This window comes from Microcebus murinus, chromosome 23 (assembly GCF_040939455.1).
Source record: "Microcebus murinus isolate Inina chromosome 23, M.murinus_Inina_mat1.0, whole genome shotgun sequence".
Taxonomy (NCBI): Eukaryota; Metazoa; Chordata; class Mammalia; order Primates; family Cheirogaleidae; genus Microcebus; species Microcebus murinus.
In genome coordinates, this window is record NC_134126.1 from 27,514,459 (window position 1) to 27,531,997 (window position 17,539).

The following is a 17,539-nucleotide window of genomic DNA, read 5'->3' on the forward strand; positions in this document are numbered from 1 at the left end:
CTCTAATCCATGCAATGGAAAGATAAACAGAGATAAGTTATGACAACACTCTACATTTAGCAAAGCAATAACATGCTTAACCTAATCACAGCTGCACAGGAGAGATGGACAATGATACGGGGGTTTAATTAAATTTGTTCAGCTAATACCTAAGAGTCACTCTGACACAGTAAGCAGGAAGCAGCTGAGGAACCCCACAGTGAATACAACCAATTAATACACAAGTGGGTTGAGACGAGGTATCCTTATCAAAGAAATAATTAATAGAATTCCCATGTTCTTGCACAGAAAATAAGAAGCAAGGCTTCTATCAAAACTCCCTAGAAAAAGAGGGAGCAGTAAAAAAGCTTGTTACAGCAGGTCCAAACCTCATGGAGCTGCAGAGTTGGTTTCGAAGCTACCCCTCCAACTTTGGGATTGTTGGGGAACTGGCAAATGACCCACCCAGCCTCCTCCCTGACAGTCAAGGAAGGGCCCAAGGTGAGAGAATACCTCTTAGGCTCCCGGCACTCCAGAGTCACTACAGTTAGGAATTGAGAAGTGCCTGAGAATGGGAGTCAAGTGACCTGGGTTCCAATCCTGCCTCCGACATGTGGAATGGCTGTTAACCTTGAACAAGTCACTCTCCCACTCTGGGCCTTGGTTTTCTCATCTGCAAATTGAGGGGGCTGGATGAGATGACCTCTCCAGTCCCTTCCACTCTGACAGGAAGTATAAGTATGACTCAGAATTTAGCAAGAGCAGCCAGGAGAGATGGTGAGGTGAGGTCACAGCACCCACCAAAAGCACTTAAATGTTAGCTGTCAGAGGCGGAGAGAGAAAAGCAGCAGGGTGAGCTGGGACCATTTCTTAAGCACTGATTTCACTTAGCAGGGCTAAAAGGTCACCAGACCACAGTCAGAGCAGGGCATCCGGACAGCCACCAGCTCCCACCAACTCTCAGGACTGCAAGACAGCAGCCTTCTGAACCCCAGCAGAGGCCAGGCGGCCGGCCGGCTCGCAGCTCTGCCCTAGACCCCCAGGGGTGGCCTCAGCACACTGTGCAGAGTAGCCGTCCCCTCCCTTTTTCTCAGGCACCTTCCCATGGGGTAAACCCTCCTGCCCGCCCCACATCTTCCCCTCTTGCTTTATAATCCAGACTCCTGGCTTTAAAAATCATTTCACTACTCAGCACCTAAAGTCAATCAAATTTCAAGATCCTAAAATCTCTTTGGTGTGTTTCTGGAACAGGATTCTCTGAACCAGATTGCCCCCACAGCTGTAGTTATGTCTTAGCCAACATTTGGATATGGAAGCGCTGTTGACACTGCTGTCAGTCTCCAAATGCCTTTCTTCCTCTATTATTAAGTTTTAACACAAAAGATGTGTGGGGAATCTGCAATTTAACAGTTGAGTCAACTTGTAAGAGCTGGGAGCAGGCTGCCTGTCAAAGCAGACTCTGACGCCACTCTTCGCCCACTTCTGACCTGAGGATAAGCTACGAGTGGTATTTAATATACTGCTGGATTTTTTCCTTTCAAAACTATTAAAAGGAGAAAAATATCCAAACCTCTCTCCTACTATTAAGTACAACAGAAATCTGGAGTGCCACCCAAAAGCATTTTGGAGGATGGTTCTGTTTGTGTGTCTATTAAATAGAATAAGGAGAAGGTGAGGGCTTTTGTTCTGAAGTCTTTATATAATATTGCAACTATTCAAGAGAATGAACAGCCAGTGTCCGCAGACTGCTGATGAGTGAAGGCAGATGGTGCCTCAGAGAGGCTAGAAAACTCTCTTGGAAAGAATGTCGCTCAACGGTACAGGTTAACTGTGGTCAAACTGTATTCACTCAAGGTCAAAGCCACCGTCATTCCAAACAGCCCTCCTCTCCCTCAGTTATGAGGATGGAAAGAGAACTCTAAGGCACAAATATTAAAGCATTCAAGATACTGATTTATTTTTCCTCTCAAACAGTCAACAAACAGTAAACAATAACTGAGATACCACAGCAAGAGGTTATGAGACTAACCAAAGAAGTCTGGCAGTGTTGAGTATGAAAGTAGCAAGGAGAAAGGATTCTAGAGGCCTTAAAAATCTAGAAATCGGACATGTTTGCCCTCTACAACCCCGAAGTGCCTGGTTTTTATTACATCCAACTGTATATTCCAACAGTTCTACCCACAACTCATATCTGAGTTCTGTATTTGATAACTGAAATACAGCTAGATGTGGGGGTTGAAGGGAAGAGAAAAACATAACACAGGAAGCATTTTTTTCTTCCTCCAATCATTAAGACAGCCCAGGGTAAATAAACCTTAGGTGTCACCTTTAGAGATTAGTTTCACCTCAAACCAGTAAGAAGAAAACCTTGTTGATGACTCTGAACGACTGACTGGCTCACACTTCACTAGGGGTCCACCCAACTCATCAGACCCCAAGTCCATGCTGTGTAACTTCTAAAGTGGGGATCCCCGTTTGAATCCCCATTCTCCTCCTACCACCCGTTCAAGGAAAAAAAAAAAAAAAAGAAAGAAAGGCTGGGTTTCCCTAGCTCAGGGATAAGGTTTCGTCCTACTGCCCGGGTCGGGGACGCAAGTGGCCGGCTCCGGTTTGCGGGATCAGCACCCGGCTCCACCGCGGTTCACACACTCGGTTTACAGCGATCAATGGAGCTATGGAAACCGCAGACCTCGCGCCGGAGCCTGCCGGCCTCCCATCTGGAGCCTCCCGGGCGCTGATGTAGGAGGGGGCCTGCCCCTGGACCAAAACAATCCCTCCCCCGCGCGCGCGGGGGGCGGCGTCTCCGCGGAAACCTCCAGCCTCCACCTCCCCGGCCGGCGCGCCCCAAGGCGGCACAGCCGGCTGCCCTCGCGAGGCCCGGGGAAGTGAAATCACACATTCCGGCTCCCAAATAAGGAGCGAGGTTAAATAAACCTCTGCGATCCGACTTCTCCAAACCAGCCGGCCAACCGGCTCAATGAGTAATGGGCCTTTTGTGCCCGCAGAAAGAGGAGGAGGAGGAGGAGGAGGGAGGCGAGGATGGAGACCCACAAGCCCCCGAAAACCGCCTCCTCGAGGCGGGGTGGAGTTAGCAGAAGTGGTCCCCACGGCAGCCGTCCCCGCCCGGCTGGACCCGCTCAAACCCCAGGATGGCAGAGTCCCCAGGGGTCCTCCCGTGTCCCCGGCACTCTCGCCCGGGAGGTGACCGGAACCGCGGTCCGGGCGGCGCGGTCCCCATGGACCCGGCCTCCCCCGCCGGCCCCAGCCGCGCACCGGGCTCCCCTTCCCGGGGCGCCCCGGCCGGACAGCCCCACCGCGGCCGCCCTGCGCCCCGACAGCCGGCGCCAGCGCAGGGTCCGCCGCCGGCGCGCGCCCCGTCCGCGCCCGGGAGCCCCGTCCGCGCCCGGGAGCCCCGTCCGCGCCCGGGAGCCCCGTCCGCGCCCGGGAGCCCCGTCCCCGCCCGGGAGCCCCGTCCCCGCCCGGGAGCCCCGTCCCCGCCCGGGAGCCCCGTCCCCGCCCGGGAGCCCCGTCCGCGCCCTGGAGCCCCGTCCCCGCCCTGGAGCCCCGTCCGCGCCCTGGAGCCCCGTCCCCGCCCGGGAGCCCCGTCCCCGCCCGGGAGCCCCGTCCGCGCCCCGGAGCCCCGTCCGCGCCCCGGAGCCCCGTCCCCGCCCGGGAGCCCCGTCCCCGCCCGGGAGCCCCGTCCCCGCCCGGGAGCCCCGTCCCCGCCCGGGAGCCCCGTCCCCGCCCGGGAGCCCCGTCCCCGCGCGGCCCAGACCTACTTTCAGGGCGAATTTCTCCTGGGTGCGCTTGCTGAAGATCTGCAGAACTTTGCCGTTGATGCCCAGCCCCAGGACCTGGCTGGTGACCTTGTAGTCGTCGATGATGGCGTTCTTCCTGATCTGCAGGCTGGACTTGACGTGGAACTGCGGGAACTGCTGCGGGGGCGGCGGCGCCGGGGCGTGCGGCGGGCCGGGCGCGGGGGGCTGCGGCGGCGGCGGCGGCGGCGGCGGCGGCGGGGCGGGGAGCGGCGCCGGCGCGGCCTGGCCCGCGGCGTTGGACAGCATGGTGCCCGCGGCCGCCGCCTCCTCCGGCCCGGGACGGGGCCCCCGCCGCCCCGCGCCCGGCCGCGAAGTTTGCTCCGGGCTGGCGCCGGCGGCCCCGCCCCGGCCCGGCTCCAGGCTCGGCGGGCCGCGGGGCTCCGTGGGTCCCGCCGTGCGCGCTGGCGCCACCGGCCCTGCTCCCTCCCCGGGCGCCTGGCGCTCTGGGGCACGCGCGGCGGCGGGCCCGGCCGGGGGAAGCGGCCGCGCGACGACGAACCCAGCCCGGGCCGCCGGCCGCGTCACAGCCTCGTCTGCGTCCGGGGCCGGCCCTTAAAGGGGAGGGCCGGGGGCGGGGCTTCGGGAGGCGTGGTGTGGGGGAGGGGCGGGCCTTAAAGGGGAGGTCGCAGGGCGCCGGCGCGCGCAGGGCGGTGGCTGGGGCCCGGGGCTGCAGCCTGGGGGACAGGGAGAGGAGGCGAAGAAGAAGATCCTCGTTCTTAACTAGGGCCAAGCAAAGGGAAGGGAGAGGTGTGCAAAAGTAGCTGTGCAATTCAGGTAGAAAATCCACATTTCTCTCCAGTTGCCTTCATCTATTAGACAGCAGCCGCGAACCGGGTGGGAGAGGGGGTGTATTTTGAAGGAGAGGAATGACTGGTAAGCATCCAGCCAGGTGAGGCCTCAGCGGTGACCTGGAGTTACGCAGGCCATTCATCCGGGGACAGGTGGGAGGCAAATGCGCATTAAATATTAATACTTTCTTGGACATGTTCCTCTGAGTCTTGCATTTCTTTTCTCATAGATTTGCTACTTTTCAGTAAAAATATACTATTATGTAACCACGAGCACTTTAGTAAGCATACCTTTGAACATTTTTTTCATGTAAATAACCAAAAAGCATACAGGGTAGGAAGAGGATGGGTTGAGATTCAGGCTGCCTGAATTCCCACGAGTCTTTGCCACTGCCCCGGCCTGCGACCCTGAACCAGCCCTGCTCCCTCTCGCCATGGGAAGAACGGCAGTACCTCTTCACAGTGTGTGGAGAGGATCAGAAGAGACAATGTAACAAACGGGGGAGGTCTCAGCAATGGGTTCTGATTTCCACGTGGAAAAATTAGTCCCTGAACATACAGCCATAAGAAGTGGGGTTTTTTGAAGCCTAGTTCTTGTCCAGGTTAGCCCTGTGTCTCTTGAGGAAGACACCCGGGATCTGGCTGGGCCCATAGCATAGCCCTGATCAAGGAGGGGATTGTGGAGGCCCTGAATGTAAGCTGCCAGAGGCCTCTGTACTCATTCTGCCGGGTTTGGGGGTGATCATCAAATACACCCCAGTGACCTCCAGCCTCTGACTGCTAGAGCAGCTGAGGAATAAGACAAAGGAACCACATAGGTAAGGACAAAACCTCAGCTTCATTACTGATAAAGCCAAATTAGAGAATGAGGCTTGACCTATGGCCACAGATGGCCCCTGGTAAGTCCCCAGAGAGAAGAGAGCATCCTGAAGAAGAAGGATGGGACCAGGTGGGTTAGGCATATGTGCGGGGACCTCTCCCCTCCTTCACCTTTCCCAGAAGCCATCTGTCCTGCATGGAGGCAGGAATGAGGGAGCGGACAGAGCTGGCCCTAACGCAGATTTTTTTTTTTTTTTTAGAGACAGAGTCTTGCTCTGTCAGGCTGGAGTGCAGTGACTGATCAGCAGCCTCCGGCTCCTGGGCTCAGGCAATCCTCCCACCGCAGCCTCCCCAGTAGCTGGGACTACAGGAGTGCACCACCATGCTCGGCTAATTTTTTAATTTTTTGTAGAGATGGGGTCTTGCTACATTGCCCAGGCTGATCTCAAACTCCCAGCCTCAAGCAATCTTCCCATCTCCACCTCCCAAAGTGCTGGGATTACAAACGAGAGGCATCATGAGCCACTGCACCCGGCCCCTCTTTTGAAGCAGCATTTATTTAGTGCTGTGTACCAGGTGCCATGCTCAGCCCTGCTGTGGGGGATGGTGTTAATCTGGAAGGGAAGAAGACAGGTAGCAGTGGACGGCATCACAAGAATGGCAGGCACAAACCTGGGAGCCCAAGGCAGAGGGATTTGCTGTCTGCAGCAACCAGGAGCTTCCTGTTAGGCCAGAGGGTAGATATGGGTAGACAGCTACCAGGATTCCCCTGGATATTCAAGAACAAAGACACTACCTAAGGCCACGCGGATTGGAAAACACCTTCACCTTTCCCGTTCTATAGTATTGCTGTCACCTTCTTGAAGCACACACAGGGGATGCCCAGGACTGAGAGAGGAATGCAGGGGTGAGGTGGGAGGGAGGCTCCAACTGCTCAGGCTCTGTCTCAGATGGAAGGGGGTCCACGGTCTGGGGCTGCTCAGGAGTCTGAGTTGGTCTGTTTTCTTTGCAGTGTCACTGGGGGCTTCCTGTACTTCTCTCCACAAGGCTAGGAGATTAAGCTCCTTCTGCCTCTTCGGCAGCAAGCCGCAAGGGAAAAATCTAGAGACAAATAAGCTGAATCCACATTCGTCCTCCAGCTGAGTTACGTTGAGCAAGCTGCTAATCTCTCTCTGTATCCGAAAAATGAGAAAGATAATAAAATCTACGTTCAGGGCTGACTGAGATTCAAATGAGATAGTATGTATGAGAACTCTTCTTAAAGAATAAACTGTTGGGCAGGACGTGGTGGCTCATGCCTATAATCCTAACACTCTGGGAGGCCGAGGCAAGTGGATAGTTTGAGCTCAGGAGTCCGAGAACGAGCCTGAGCAAGAGTGAGACCCCATCTCTACTAAAAAGAGAAAGAAATTAGCTGGACAACTAAAAATACATAGAAAATATTAGCCGGGCATGGTGGCGCATGCCTGTAGTCCCAGCTACTTGGGAGGCTGAGGCAGGAGGATCGCTTGAGCCCAGGAGGTTGAGGTTGCTGTGAGCTAGGCTGACGCCACGGCACTCACTCTAGCCTGGGCAACAGAGTGAGACTCTGTCTTAAAAAAAAAAAAAAAGGCCGGGCGCGGTGGCTCACGCCTGTAATCCTAGCTCTCTGGGAGGCCGAGGCGGGCGGATTGCTCGAGGTCAGGAGTTCGAAACCAGCCTGAGCAAGAGCGAGACCCCGTCTCTACTATAAAATAGAAACAAATTAATTGGCCAACTAATACATATACAAAAAATTAGCCGGGCATGGTGGCAAATGCCTGTAGTCCCAGCTACTCGGGAGGCTGAGGCAGGAGGATTGCTTGAGCCAGGAGTTTGAGGTTGCTGTGAGCTAGGCTGACACCATAGCACTCACTCTAGCCTGGGCAACAAAGCGAGACTCTGTCTCAAAAAAAAAAAAAAAAAAAAAAAAGGAAAAGAATAAACTGTCAATTCCCAGGGAATATTAAGCATCACCATTGTTCAGTCCTTGCTGTCTTGCTCCTCTGCCCGGCGCCCACTGCCTAGGGGTCTATCGAGGCCGCCTTCCCGCCTAGCTGGGGCCCTGGGGAGATGGAAGCCCAGTGACGTAGAAGTAACAGGACAACCGAGACTCCGCTGGGGTTTCCTCCTGGGCTTACCAGGGCCAAATAGGCCAGGGGCACACAGGACTCTGAGGGCACCTACACGGCACATCGCGATCACACAAAGTACATACACAGCACACACACAGCACCAAGAACACACACGTATGTGAACACAACACGTAAGCACGGTGTGTCTGGTCTGTAGCGGAATTAATGCCTAATGGATGGACGGCTAAGGAGCCAGGTGAGCTAAAGGAAAAGATCCTGAGTCTTCCGTTCCATTCTGACTGCAACTCGCTATGTCACCTTATGAAAGTCCCTTGCCCTCCCCTGCCAGTTCCTTCTTTCTCATTTGTAAACTAGTGGCAGTGTCAACTGCCCTCCCTACCCTATAGGGCTAATATAAGGATAAAATAAAATATTTTTCCATGGGACACAGAAGTCCAAAGTCCTATTTGTATTAAGGTAACACCAAGCTCTCGGCCATCTGTAATGAACTACTTAATAAACAGTCTCTATGGGTGTATAAAGTGCTTCAAAAGTTGAAAGTCTATGCAAATAGAAAGTTCTCTCCACAGGGCGCCATGGCTCACGCCTATAATCCTAGCACTCTGGGTGGCCCAGGCAGGCGGATCACTCAAGGTCAGGAGTTCGAAACCAGCCTGAGCAAGAGTGAGACCCTGTCTCTACTATAAATAGCAAGAAATTAATTGGCCAACTAATATATATAGAAAAAATTAGCCGAGCATGGTGGCGCATGCCTGTAGTCCCAGCTACTTGGGAGGCTGAGGCAGGAAGATAGCTTGAGCCCAGGAGATTGAGGTTGCTGTGAACTAGGCTGACGCCACAGCACTCACTCTAGACAGGGCAACAAAGTGAGACTCTGTCTCTGGAAAAAAAAAAAAAGAAAGAAAGTTCTCTCTTTGTCTACTATTAACATGCAAACACATGTGCCATGCAATATAGCACACACCAAGGTGATTTAAGGACCTCAGTACTTAGAATTGGATTAATTTTAATCTTCAATTTATGAGACACTCTCACTATTGGATCATTGGTTCATGGGTCTCCAGTTTTATTTATTAGTCAATAATTATAGTCAATAATAATAGTCAATAATTATTTTTAATAATGCAATAGGCACCTGTGGCCCACTACCCAAAATAAAAACTGGGACTTTGACAATAATATACATCTATCTACATGATTTCTACACACACACACCCTAACCCCTCCATGTCACCTGGCCCAAGACCCCTATGTTCACCTTTCCCTTGTTTTCCTTTTTATATATGAAGACATGTTTAAAGGTATCATAAAAGACGAAGCTCAAATTGTCTTAAAAGGGAGGTAAGTCAACAAGGGTGACTTCATCAGGAAGATGAAGTTAAAATAATGGAACACCTCATCATAGTTTCAAAGTCTTCCCAACCTTCTCATCATGGTGATAATGATGATGATGATTATCAAGGCCTTCCTCTGTGTCCAGTGCTGTGTTCATCCCTCCACCTGCCTTGTCTCATTTGCATCTCATAATGATCTGTGAATGGGGTTGCTAGCCGAGTGGGCCCATACCTATTTTCCTTCTCTTTGACAATAAAGAACCCCCAATATTTAGCCAAGCACTTGACTGCCTGGAATAACTATTACATTTCCTCATTTTCCGGCCTGCCTAACAGCTAGTTACATTCATGAGATTATTGAGTTCTAGCCAATGACTTGCAAATGGAAGTGGTTTAAGGGAAGAGATAGGTCCTCCTCATTTTCCTCCTCTTTTCTCTTTCCTGACGGCTGGAAGAAAAATCTAATGGCTAGAGCTTGAGCAGCTATCTTGGATCATGAAGTGGAAGCTACAGGTTAAGGATGACAGAGCAAAAGGACAGGAAGAGCCTGTGTCCTGGTAAGCATTGATCCGTCTTATCAGCCCTAACCCACTGACCCAGACTTTTCTATGGGAAATAAATGTCCTTGTTGAAGTGACTTATGTTCTAGATTTTCTATTACTCACAGCTGAACCTTGTCCCAATTATTACACAATCCTATGAGATTTGTACTCTTATCTTCATCTATCTATTGTATAAAAGAGAAAACTGAGTCCTAGGGAAATAACTTCCCCAGGGTTGCTCGGCTGGCAAAGGACAGGACACAAGTCTTTCTCACCCAACGTCCATGCTCACGTCCCCTGCTATAAATCCTGAACAGACATATACCTACATATCCTTGGTGATATGTTCAAAAACATGATATCTGCCATTTCTGGGCAGGAATTGCCTAAAGAGGCACGGGCAATACTCTCCGTTTTAGATCTGCTGTAAATTTCCCACAAGCCAATTTTCTTTCATCTTGGCCTAATCTGTTACAGGGTACAGGTCTATATTAATCTGCATAACTGGCTTATATTATAGGATACATCTTGACAATTTCTCTTCTCCAAACTTGCCCGGCTCTGCCTTCACACCATCAGGAAGTAAACATTTCCTATATTGCTATGATGCGGCATTATGAATGGATGGCAGAGGGTGGAAATCTATAAAGATGGATTTTGTGGAAATTTTCACATAGCATTCTTTTGATGAGACGGGATCAGACACACAGATAAAGCAGCTGCTATGGCACACAAAATACTGCAGAAGGGAGCACGATTCACGGGGGAAGGCTTGTCCACTGAAAACCCACCCTTGCAAAGAAGAAAGAAGGAAAGATCAGGGAGAGATAAGCAGTCTTCATATTATATGCTAGTATTTCTTTGGCAAAAAGAAAAATTCTGGCCAGGTGCGATGGCTCACACCTGTAATCCTAGCACTCTGGAAGGCCAAGGTGGGAGGATCGCTCGAGGTCAGGAGTTCGAAACCAGCCTGAGCAAGAGCGAGACCCTGTCTCTACTATAAATAGAAAGAAATTAATTGGCCAACTAATATATATAGAAAAAATCATCCAGGCATGGTGGTGCATGCCTGTAGTCCCAGCTACTTGGGAGGCTGAGGCAGGAGGATCGCTTGAGCCCAGGACATTGAGGTTGCTGTGAGCTAGGCTGACGCCAGGCACTCACTCTATTCTGGGCAACAAAGCAAGACTCTGTCTCAAAAAAAAAAAAGAGAGAGAAATTCTCCAAAGCAAAAATGACAGATACATATATACATAAAGCTCAAAGCTCATGAGTCATAAAAATTTCTGACCCAAAAAGTGACTTCAAAACACCAATCTGTTGATCAAGGTTGCTCAGAGAAGAAGAAAAAAACAGAAAACAAAAAGCATTGCCTCTATCATCCCTTTCATCTTACCCCTCGCTGAACCGTGCTAAGGGCTTATTCTCGAAGAAAAAAAAAAAAATTCAACCCGAAGCAGGTGCTGTTGGCAATGCCCTAGGTAGGACATCCAGGGGGGAGGAAGCAGTGTTCTGCTCCCTAACCGCAGGTCCCTCATCTGCACTCTGTCCTTTCACAGGCAGTGCCACCATGGCCAGGAGCAGCTGGGCCAGCGGTGAAGACTGGGAATAGAAAGACGGAAGTACCCGAAGGGGAAGGGGAACTTCACTCCTGCACACCAGCACACACAGCACGGTGTGAAGGGACTACCCATGGGACACGTGAGGACCACAGGAAGCCTCACTGCAGCTCTGCAGCTTAATGTGGCCAAGGTAGGAAAGAGAGGCAAATACCCCACTGTCTTCAAGAAGGCCCCAGGCCGCTGTCCCTGTATTTGAACTCCTCCCTCCAGTGTAGCCTGTATCTGGAATAGCACTCGCAAACTCGGCAGGGTATACAGCCTGGATAATAAACGGGGAAAGGAGAAAAGGAAAAGGGGACTTGCTCTCCAGGAACCCAAGCTGGGTGGGTCAACCCAAGGGATGGTTGGTCCTTGCCTGGTGACTTGGCGGTGTCTGGATTTTTTTCCCTCTCACTTAAGGTAAGTAAATGGAAGTGGGAAGGTAGGAAAGGTAGGGGGGAGGTGTACGACTGTGTGTGGAATGCGTGGAGATTTCCTAAGGCCTTAACCCTTTGCACTCGCTTGCTTTTTCCTCATTATCCACTCGACCTTATCCACAGTCGACATCCGAGTGCAAAGGGTTAATGGCAGGTAGCTTCATTCACATGGGCTTCTTTTGAGGGAGCAGAGAGTACAGTGGAATCAAATCCTGGATTCAAAGCCCACCTCCACCACTTCCTGCTATGCCTGCTGCACTTCCGTGTTCTCCTTGTACCACGAAGGAGGGGATTCGCCTCTATCGTTGTGAGCTGTTATTATACACAGGGACTTTCATCCTGATCCTCTCATTCAGTCTTCTCGCCAATATCCCATGTAGTGTATTTCTGCTATTTTGATCATTGTAAACACTGTGGCTCGGAAAGGTGAAATAACTAACCAAAGTCATCACACACCCAGAGGGGGAGAGCTATTTTCACATGTGTCCTATGTTCTTAAATGCTCTCTTGTAAGTGGTCCAGCAACTGACCCCTGCCAGGCCACCCTGGGCAAGCCACCCGCACCTGCTTGCACGGCTTGGGAGAAGGAAACACGGTCTGCAACTGTGACTTACTCAGAGCTCTCAGAGACTCGCCTTCCCTTGAAGATAGAGAGTTAAAGGCAAAGAAGAGAGTCAGTTGAGCATGAATGAATTTAGCATCCTAGCATTTGTAAACTTTTGAGGAAGTACCTGAATACATGAGGTGTATGTGAAATATACTATGTTTTGGTTTGGTTTTGCTCATTCCGTGACAGATAGAGGTAGGAGCTATTTTTCCCCCCACGTTTCTCATGAGTTGTGGAAACAACAACATTGCAGAGAGGAAAGGGACATACAGAGATCACCAGATCACAGAGATCTGTCCCCTTCCTCCAAAGACCACATCTACACCATCATATAGTCAGGTAGGTGTGTGACCTTAAAAACTACTCTTAGAACTCCTGGTGCACAATCATGACACCATGAGAGGGGAGAAGTTTTTCCTTTTGTGTGACCGGGTAGCACATGTTGCCTGCAAGTCTCTCCCTCATTTCTGGAAGCTCATTCATTGATGCTGGGGAGGGGTCTACCCAGGGTCTCTTCCAGTGGATCAGTAATAGGTGCAGGGAAAAATCGGGTGTGTGGAAGAGAGAAGTTGGCATGTGCACCAGCCTGAGACCTGTACCCACCACCAACTTTGCACCTCCTTTCATGGCAGCAAGCACTGACCAAGCAGCAGGCAGTGCCTAGTATCCTACCAGGCATAAGGGTGCCCAGAGACCTGTGATGCACCTGTCATTTACTGAAGGTGCCAGACAGCCAGTGCTAGCACAGCTCAACTCTGCATGCCTCAAACCATTATTGAAATGTTATATAAAAATACGTACAACACTTTAATAGCTAATTCATGAGTGGGTGAAAAAAAAGTAAAAAAAAAAAATTATAAATTAAAAAAAAAAAGTACAACAAAATTTACCATTTTAGCTTTTTTTTTCTTTTTTTTTTTGAGACAGAGTCTCACTTTGTTGCCCAGGATAGAGTGAGTGCCGTGGCATCAGCCTAGCTCACAGCAACCTCAAACTCCTGGGCTCAAGCGATCCTGCTGCCTCAGCCTCCCGAGTAGCTGGGACTACAGGCATGCGCCACCATGCCCGGCTGATTTTTTTCTATATATATTAGTTGGCCAATTAATTTCATTCTATTTATAGTAGAGACGGGGTCTCGCTCTTGCTCAGGCTGGTTTCGAACTCCTGACCTCAAGCAATCAGCCCGCCTCGGCCTCCCGGAGTGCTAGGATTACAGGCGTCCTTTTGGCTATTTTATTTATTTATTTATTTATTGGCTATTTTAAATAATACTACAATGAACACGGATGTGCAAGTATTTGTTCGAGTCCCTGCTTTCAATTCTTTTGGGTATATACCCGGAAGTGGAATTGCTGGATCACATGGTAATTCCATGTTTAATTTAACCACCATACTGTTTCCACAGTGGTCGCACCATTTTACATTCTCATCAACAATGCACAAAGGTTCAAATTTCTCCACATGGCAGCTAACACTTATTTTCTGTTTTTGTTTTTGTTAATAGCCATCCTAGTGGGGGTGGCTTTGAGAGGGTTTGAGCAGCGCTCATAAATGGGAGAGATTTACCCAGGAAGCCCTCACAGAGGAGGCAACATTTAACCTGAGCCTCTAAAGATGGGCAAGACTTCTCCAGGCAGAGGAGGAAAACCACATAGGAATGGAGAGAGTCAGAAGATTGAGTGGCGCGTTTAGGAGCAGCAGGTGGTCAGCACAGGCAGGGATGTACGGTTTGTGGAGGAGAGTGTCCAGATGTGAGGCGAGAGGCAGATTTAAGAGCTAGAAATTGAGGCCAGGTGCAGTGGTTCACATGTGTAATCCTAGCACTCTGGGAGGCCAAGGCAGGAGGATCACTCGAGGCCAGGAGTTCGAAACCAGCCTGAGCAAGAGCGAGACCCCCATCTCTACTATAAATAGAAAGAAATTAACTGGCCAACTAATATATATATAGAAAAAATTAGCCAGGCATGGTGGGCATGCCTGTAGTCCCAGCTACTCGGGAGGCTGAGGCAGGAGGATTGCTTGAGCCCAGGAGTTTGAGGTTGCTGTGAGCTAGTCTGATGCCATGGCACTCACTCTAGCCTGGGCAACAAAGTGAGACTCTGTCTCAAAAAGAAAAATATAAGAGCTAGAAATTCTACTCAAGCTTTGGACTTTGGGCAATAGGAGCTAATGGTAATGTATGTGAAAGTCCTGTGCAAACTTTAACATATTTTATGAACATAAGAATTTAAATAAAGCCGGGCGAGGTGGCTCACGCCTGTAATCCTAGCACTTTGAGAGGCCGAGGCGGGCGGATTGCTCAAGGTCAGGAGTTCGAAACCAGCCTGAGCGAGAGCGAGACCCTGTCTCTACTATAAATAGAAAGAAATTAATTGACCAACTAAAAATATATATATACAAAAATATTAGCCGGGCATGGTGGCGCATGCCTGTAGTCCCAGCTACTCGGGAGGCTGAGGCAGTAGGATAGCTGAGCCCAGGAGATTGAGGTTGCTGTGAGCCAGGCTGACACCACGGTACTCACTCTAGCCTGGGCAACAAAGTGAGACTCTGCCTCAAAAAAAAAAAAAAAAAAAAAAGAATTTAAATAAAAAGGAGAGAAAAGTTTTTAGAGAAACAAATGTGCTGAGACTAATATGCAATGCCTGTATTGTGTATTATACAATATGGAGGCAGGGGCTAGCATCTATTCATACCTGGGAAGACACCAGGTCCCCGGAGTGCTGGCACTGGCCCCTTCCCCCCCTGTTAGCTCCCGAGCCCAGAGGCAACCAAGCAGCACAAATGGCCTGCCCTGTTGACCTCCACCAGTTGGGAGGGGCCCCCCCGCTGTCCACTAGGTGGGAGACTCGGGGCCTTCCAGGCCTGGACGGAACTGCAGGCCCATCCTCCTCCCTCCTGAACCATTGCACTCAGCATCGCTTCTGCTCCTAGTGCAAGATTCTGAGTCATCCAGACACTTGGAAAATCGCAAACCCAAGCAGCCACCTGTCTTTGACAGCCCCTTCAACAGCCTGCTGTCCAGTTGTCTCACTGTCCCTCCTGCCATGAGAACAGAGCAAGGAACTCTCTTCTGTATTTTACATCCAAGAGACTTACAAAATCACAGAATTCCTTTTCTCCTTCTCTTTTTGGATCTTTTTAATACATGCCCATGGTACTAAATACAAAAGCCCTAGAGGGCCTATAGCAACCTGTCTCCCTCCCACTCTAACCCCTGAGCCACCCGGTCCTCCGCCCATTCTTGTGTGTCCTTCCGGAGGTATTTGAGCCAGTCCAGGCTTCCACTTAGGAGCTAGCAAGGACTGTGTTTGGCCTAAATCCCAGGAGATCTGATCCTACACTCGGAAGTCATGTTGTTAAGAGGAAAGTCCTGGACCAGGCCATGCGACTCAGAGTCACATAGCATCTACGGCCTGTGGGCCGGGGCCAGAATTCAGTGCCGCCTTCACTCCTGGCCCCCCAGGATCAAGGCATCCTCACAGGAGCATGAGGTTTCTCCTGGCATCCTGCGGGACGTGTACGATTCCCCACGTGGAGAGAGCGAGTGGGGGACAACAGCCCAGGGTGGGAGGTGGCCCCTGAGTAGACAAGAGGGTGGGACAAACCCTGAAAAGGACAGATGAGGGAGGACGCTAGTCCGGCTGGGTGTCTGCTTCTGTCTGCAGAGCCGATTGGTGCCAAGGCACCCACGACCCAGGCCAAGAACGACTGGAAGTGTAGCAAAGAATGACACGTGGCCAGCCTCTCCCCTGGGCCGTCCCCAGGCGGGTCAGAGCCAGCAGAGGTGTTTCTTCACGTCTTGGTGTAATCACGGCTGCCCGAGTCACTCCCCAAGAATCTGGCTCTTGTTTACCATGGAGCAGTGTGGTTACTACAGAGCCTGGTGGCCCTCCTCCAGCTTGCCCAGGGAGCCCGTGGAAGAGCCCAGGGCCTGGGAAGGGGAGCCTGGCTCAAGGGGAGTCGCTGTCGGGGCACCAGTAGGCTTCCTGGGGCGTCACCCCTCCCTCCCAGGCCTCTCCCGCACCAAGACAAGCCATGGAAGGGCCTGGTGGGATTCTGGGGACTTTCCTTGGCGGGGACACCTGGGGCCTATCTTCCTACGGAGTTGGGGACGGAAAGAGCAAGGAGCAGAAAGAGCCAATGAAGGAGAGAACGGACAGGGAACAGGGCCCAGGAACCGGGAAGGACTGGGTTCAACGTGATACCACCCGTTAGGTGCTCTGCTCCGGGTTAAGAAATAACAGGAACCTGCGGGGGAGCGAACCCTCAGATTTATGTGGACGGAATGGAGCACGGTGGACGGCACACAAAGATGAATTTAAATAGTTGCAATGATGGCTTCCATTTCCTGAGCACCTATTATGTGCCTGAAATGGCTGTGAGCAATTCTGCGTTCATACGCAATGCTCCATCGATGCCCCAGAACAATCCTATGAGACAGGCGTTACGAATACCCTTCCCGGGGCCCAGATGAGGAAACCAAGGCCCAGTGAATGTAAGTGACATAAAGGTCTGGAGGGGGGATCTGAACGCAGGAAGCCAGGGCCCAGCACCTGCCTCCTTAGCCGCATGTTCTCCTGATGCAACTGCGACCATTTGGGGCATGAAGCTCCAGGCTGGAGTTTTCCGTCCTCAGTCAGTTACCGTGCTGTGACCCTCATCCACATCCCAAGCCCTGGCGGGGGGCTTCTCTGCACCCCTATGCTCAGCTCAGAAAAAAATCCTAGTGAGATAAGACGGTAATGTTTTTCCCAAACCCAAATTCCAATCATTATTAACCTGGCTCAAGATCTTGGTGTGAACGCTGTAAAAAAAAAAAGGCCAATACCCCGCACGGCAGAAATGTTCTCTCTCTTTGCTACCCCTCCTTGATGCCTTTTTCTCTCCTGCCCCCTCTGCGCTATTTATTTATTTATTTTTTCAGCGTATTGTCCGAATGAGGAGGTATTTCTGAAACACCAGCTGGGTTCATTTACTCCCCACCTAACTGTCTGCTCCTGTCTCCCTGGGAAGCGGAGCTAACAAGGTAGTACGAAAACCAGGTCATTTTCACGGCTTGCCAGTGTTTCCAGAGGCTGGCGGTGCTGCAAATGGAAACGTCAACGTGAGGACCATTTATCCATAATCAATTCCTGAAAGAGACAAAGGCCGTGAATAATCAACCCAGCAGAGGCAGCATCAAGCAGGCAGGCGGCTAGGCGGGAGAGAGGAGAGAGGGAAGGGAATGTGGCTGCAGAGGGGACAGAACCAGCTATCAGAAAAGGCACACCGCTCAGACCTGGCCCGGGCAGATAAGGTGTGTGTGGCAGGAACCAATTAATCACTGGCCTTGTCCTCTGCCACTGGGAGGAGAGCCGTGGGAAGCGGGAAGCACTCTCTAGGAAATGAGGAAGGAAGTCGTAAGGAAGAACCCTGAGGGTATCACGTGATGGGGGACGCACTGGCACAAGAATAGACTGAAGGATCCCTGCGAGCTGAGCTCCTTCTAAGACGCAAG

At 51.2% G+C, this 17,539-nt stretch overlaps 1 protein-coding gene across 1 annotated transcript in view; it reads right to left on the reverse strand.

The window, feature by feature from the left end:
* MAPKAPK2 (MAPK activated protein kinase 2) overlaps positions 1–4,058 on the reverse strand; it is a 45,418-nt gene extending 41,360 nt beyond the window's left edge. The window contains exon 1 of the mRNA XM_020284317.2: positions 3,759–4,058. Coding sequence (XP_020139906.2) covers positions 3,759–4,043 — 285 coding nt within the window. The 5' untranslated portion in view covers positions 4,044–4,058. The remainder of the gene's footprint in view (positions 1–3,758) is intronic.
* Between the last annotated feature and the right edge of the window lie 13,481 nt (positions 4,059–17,539).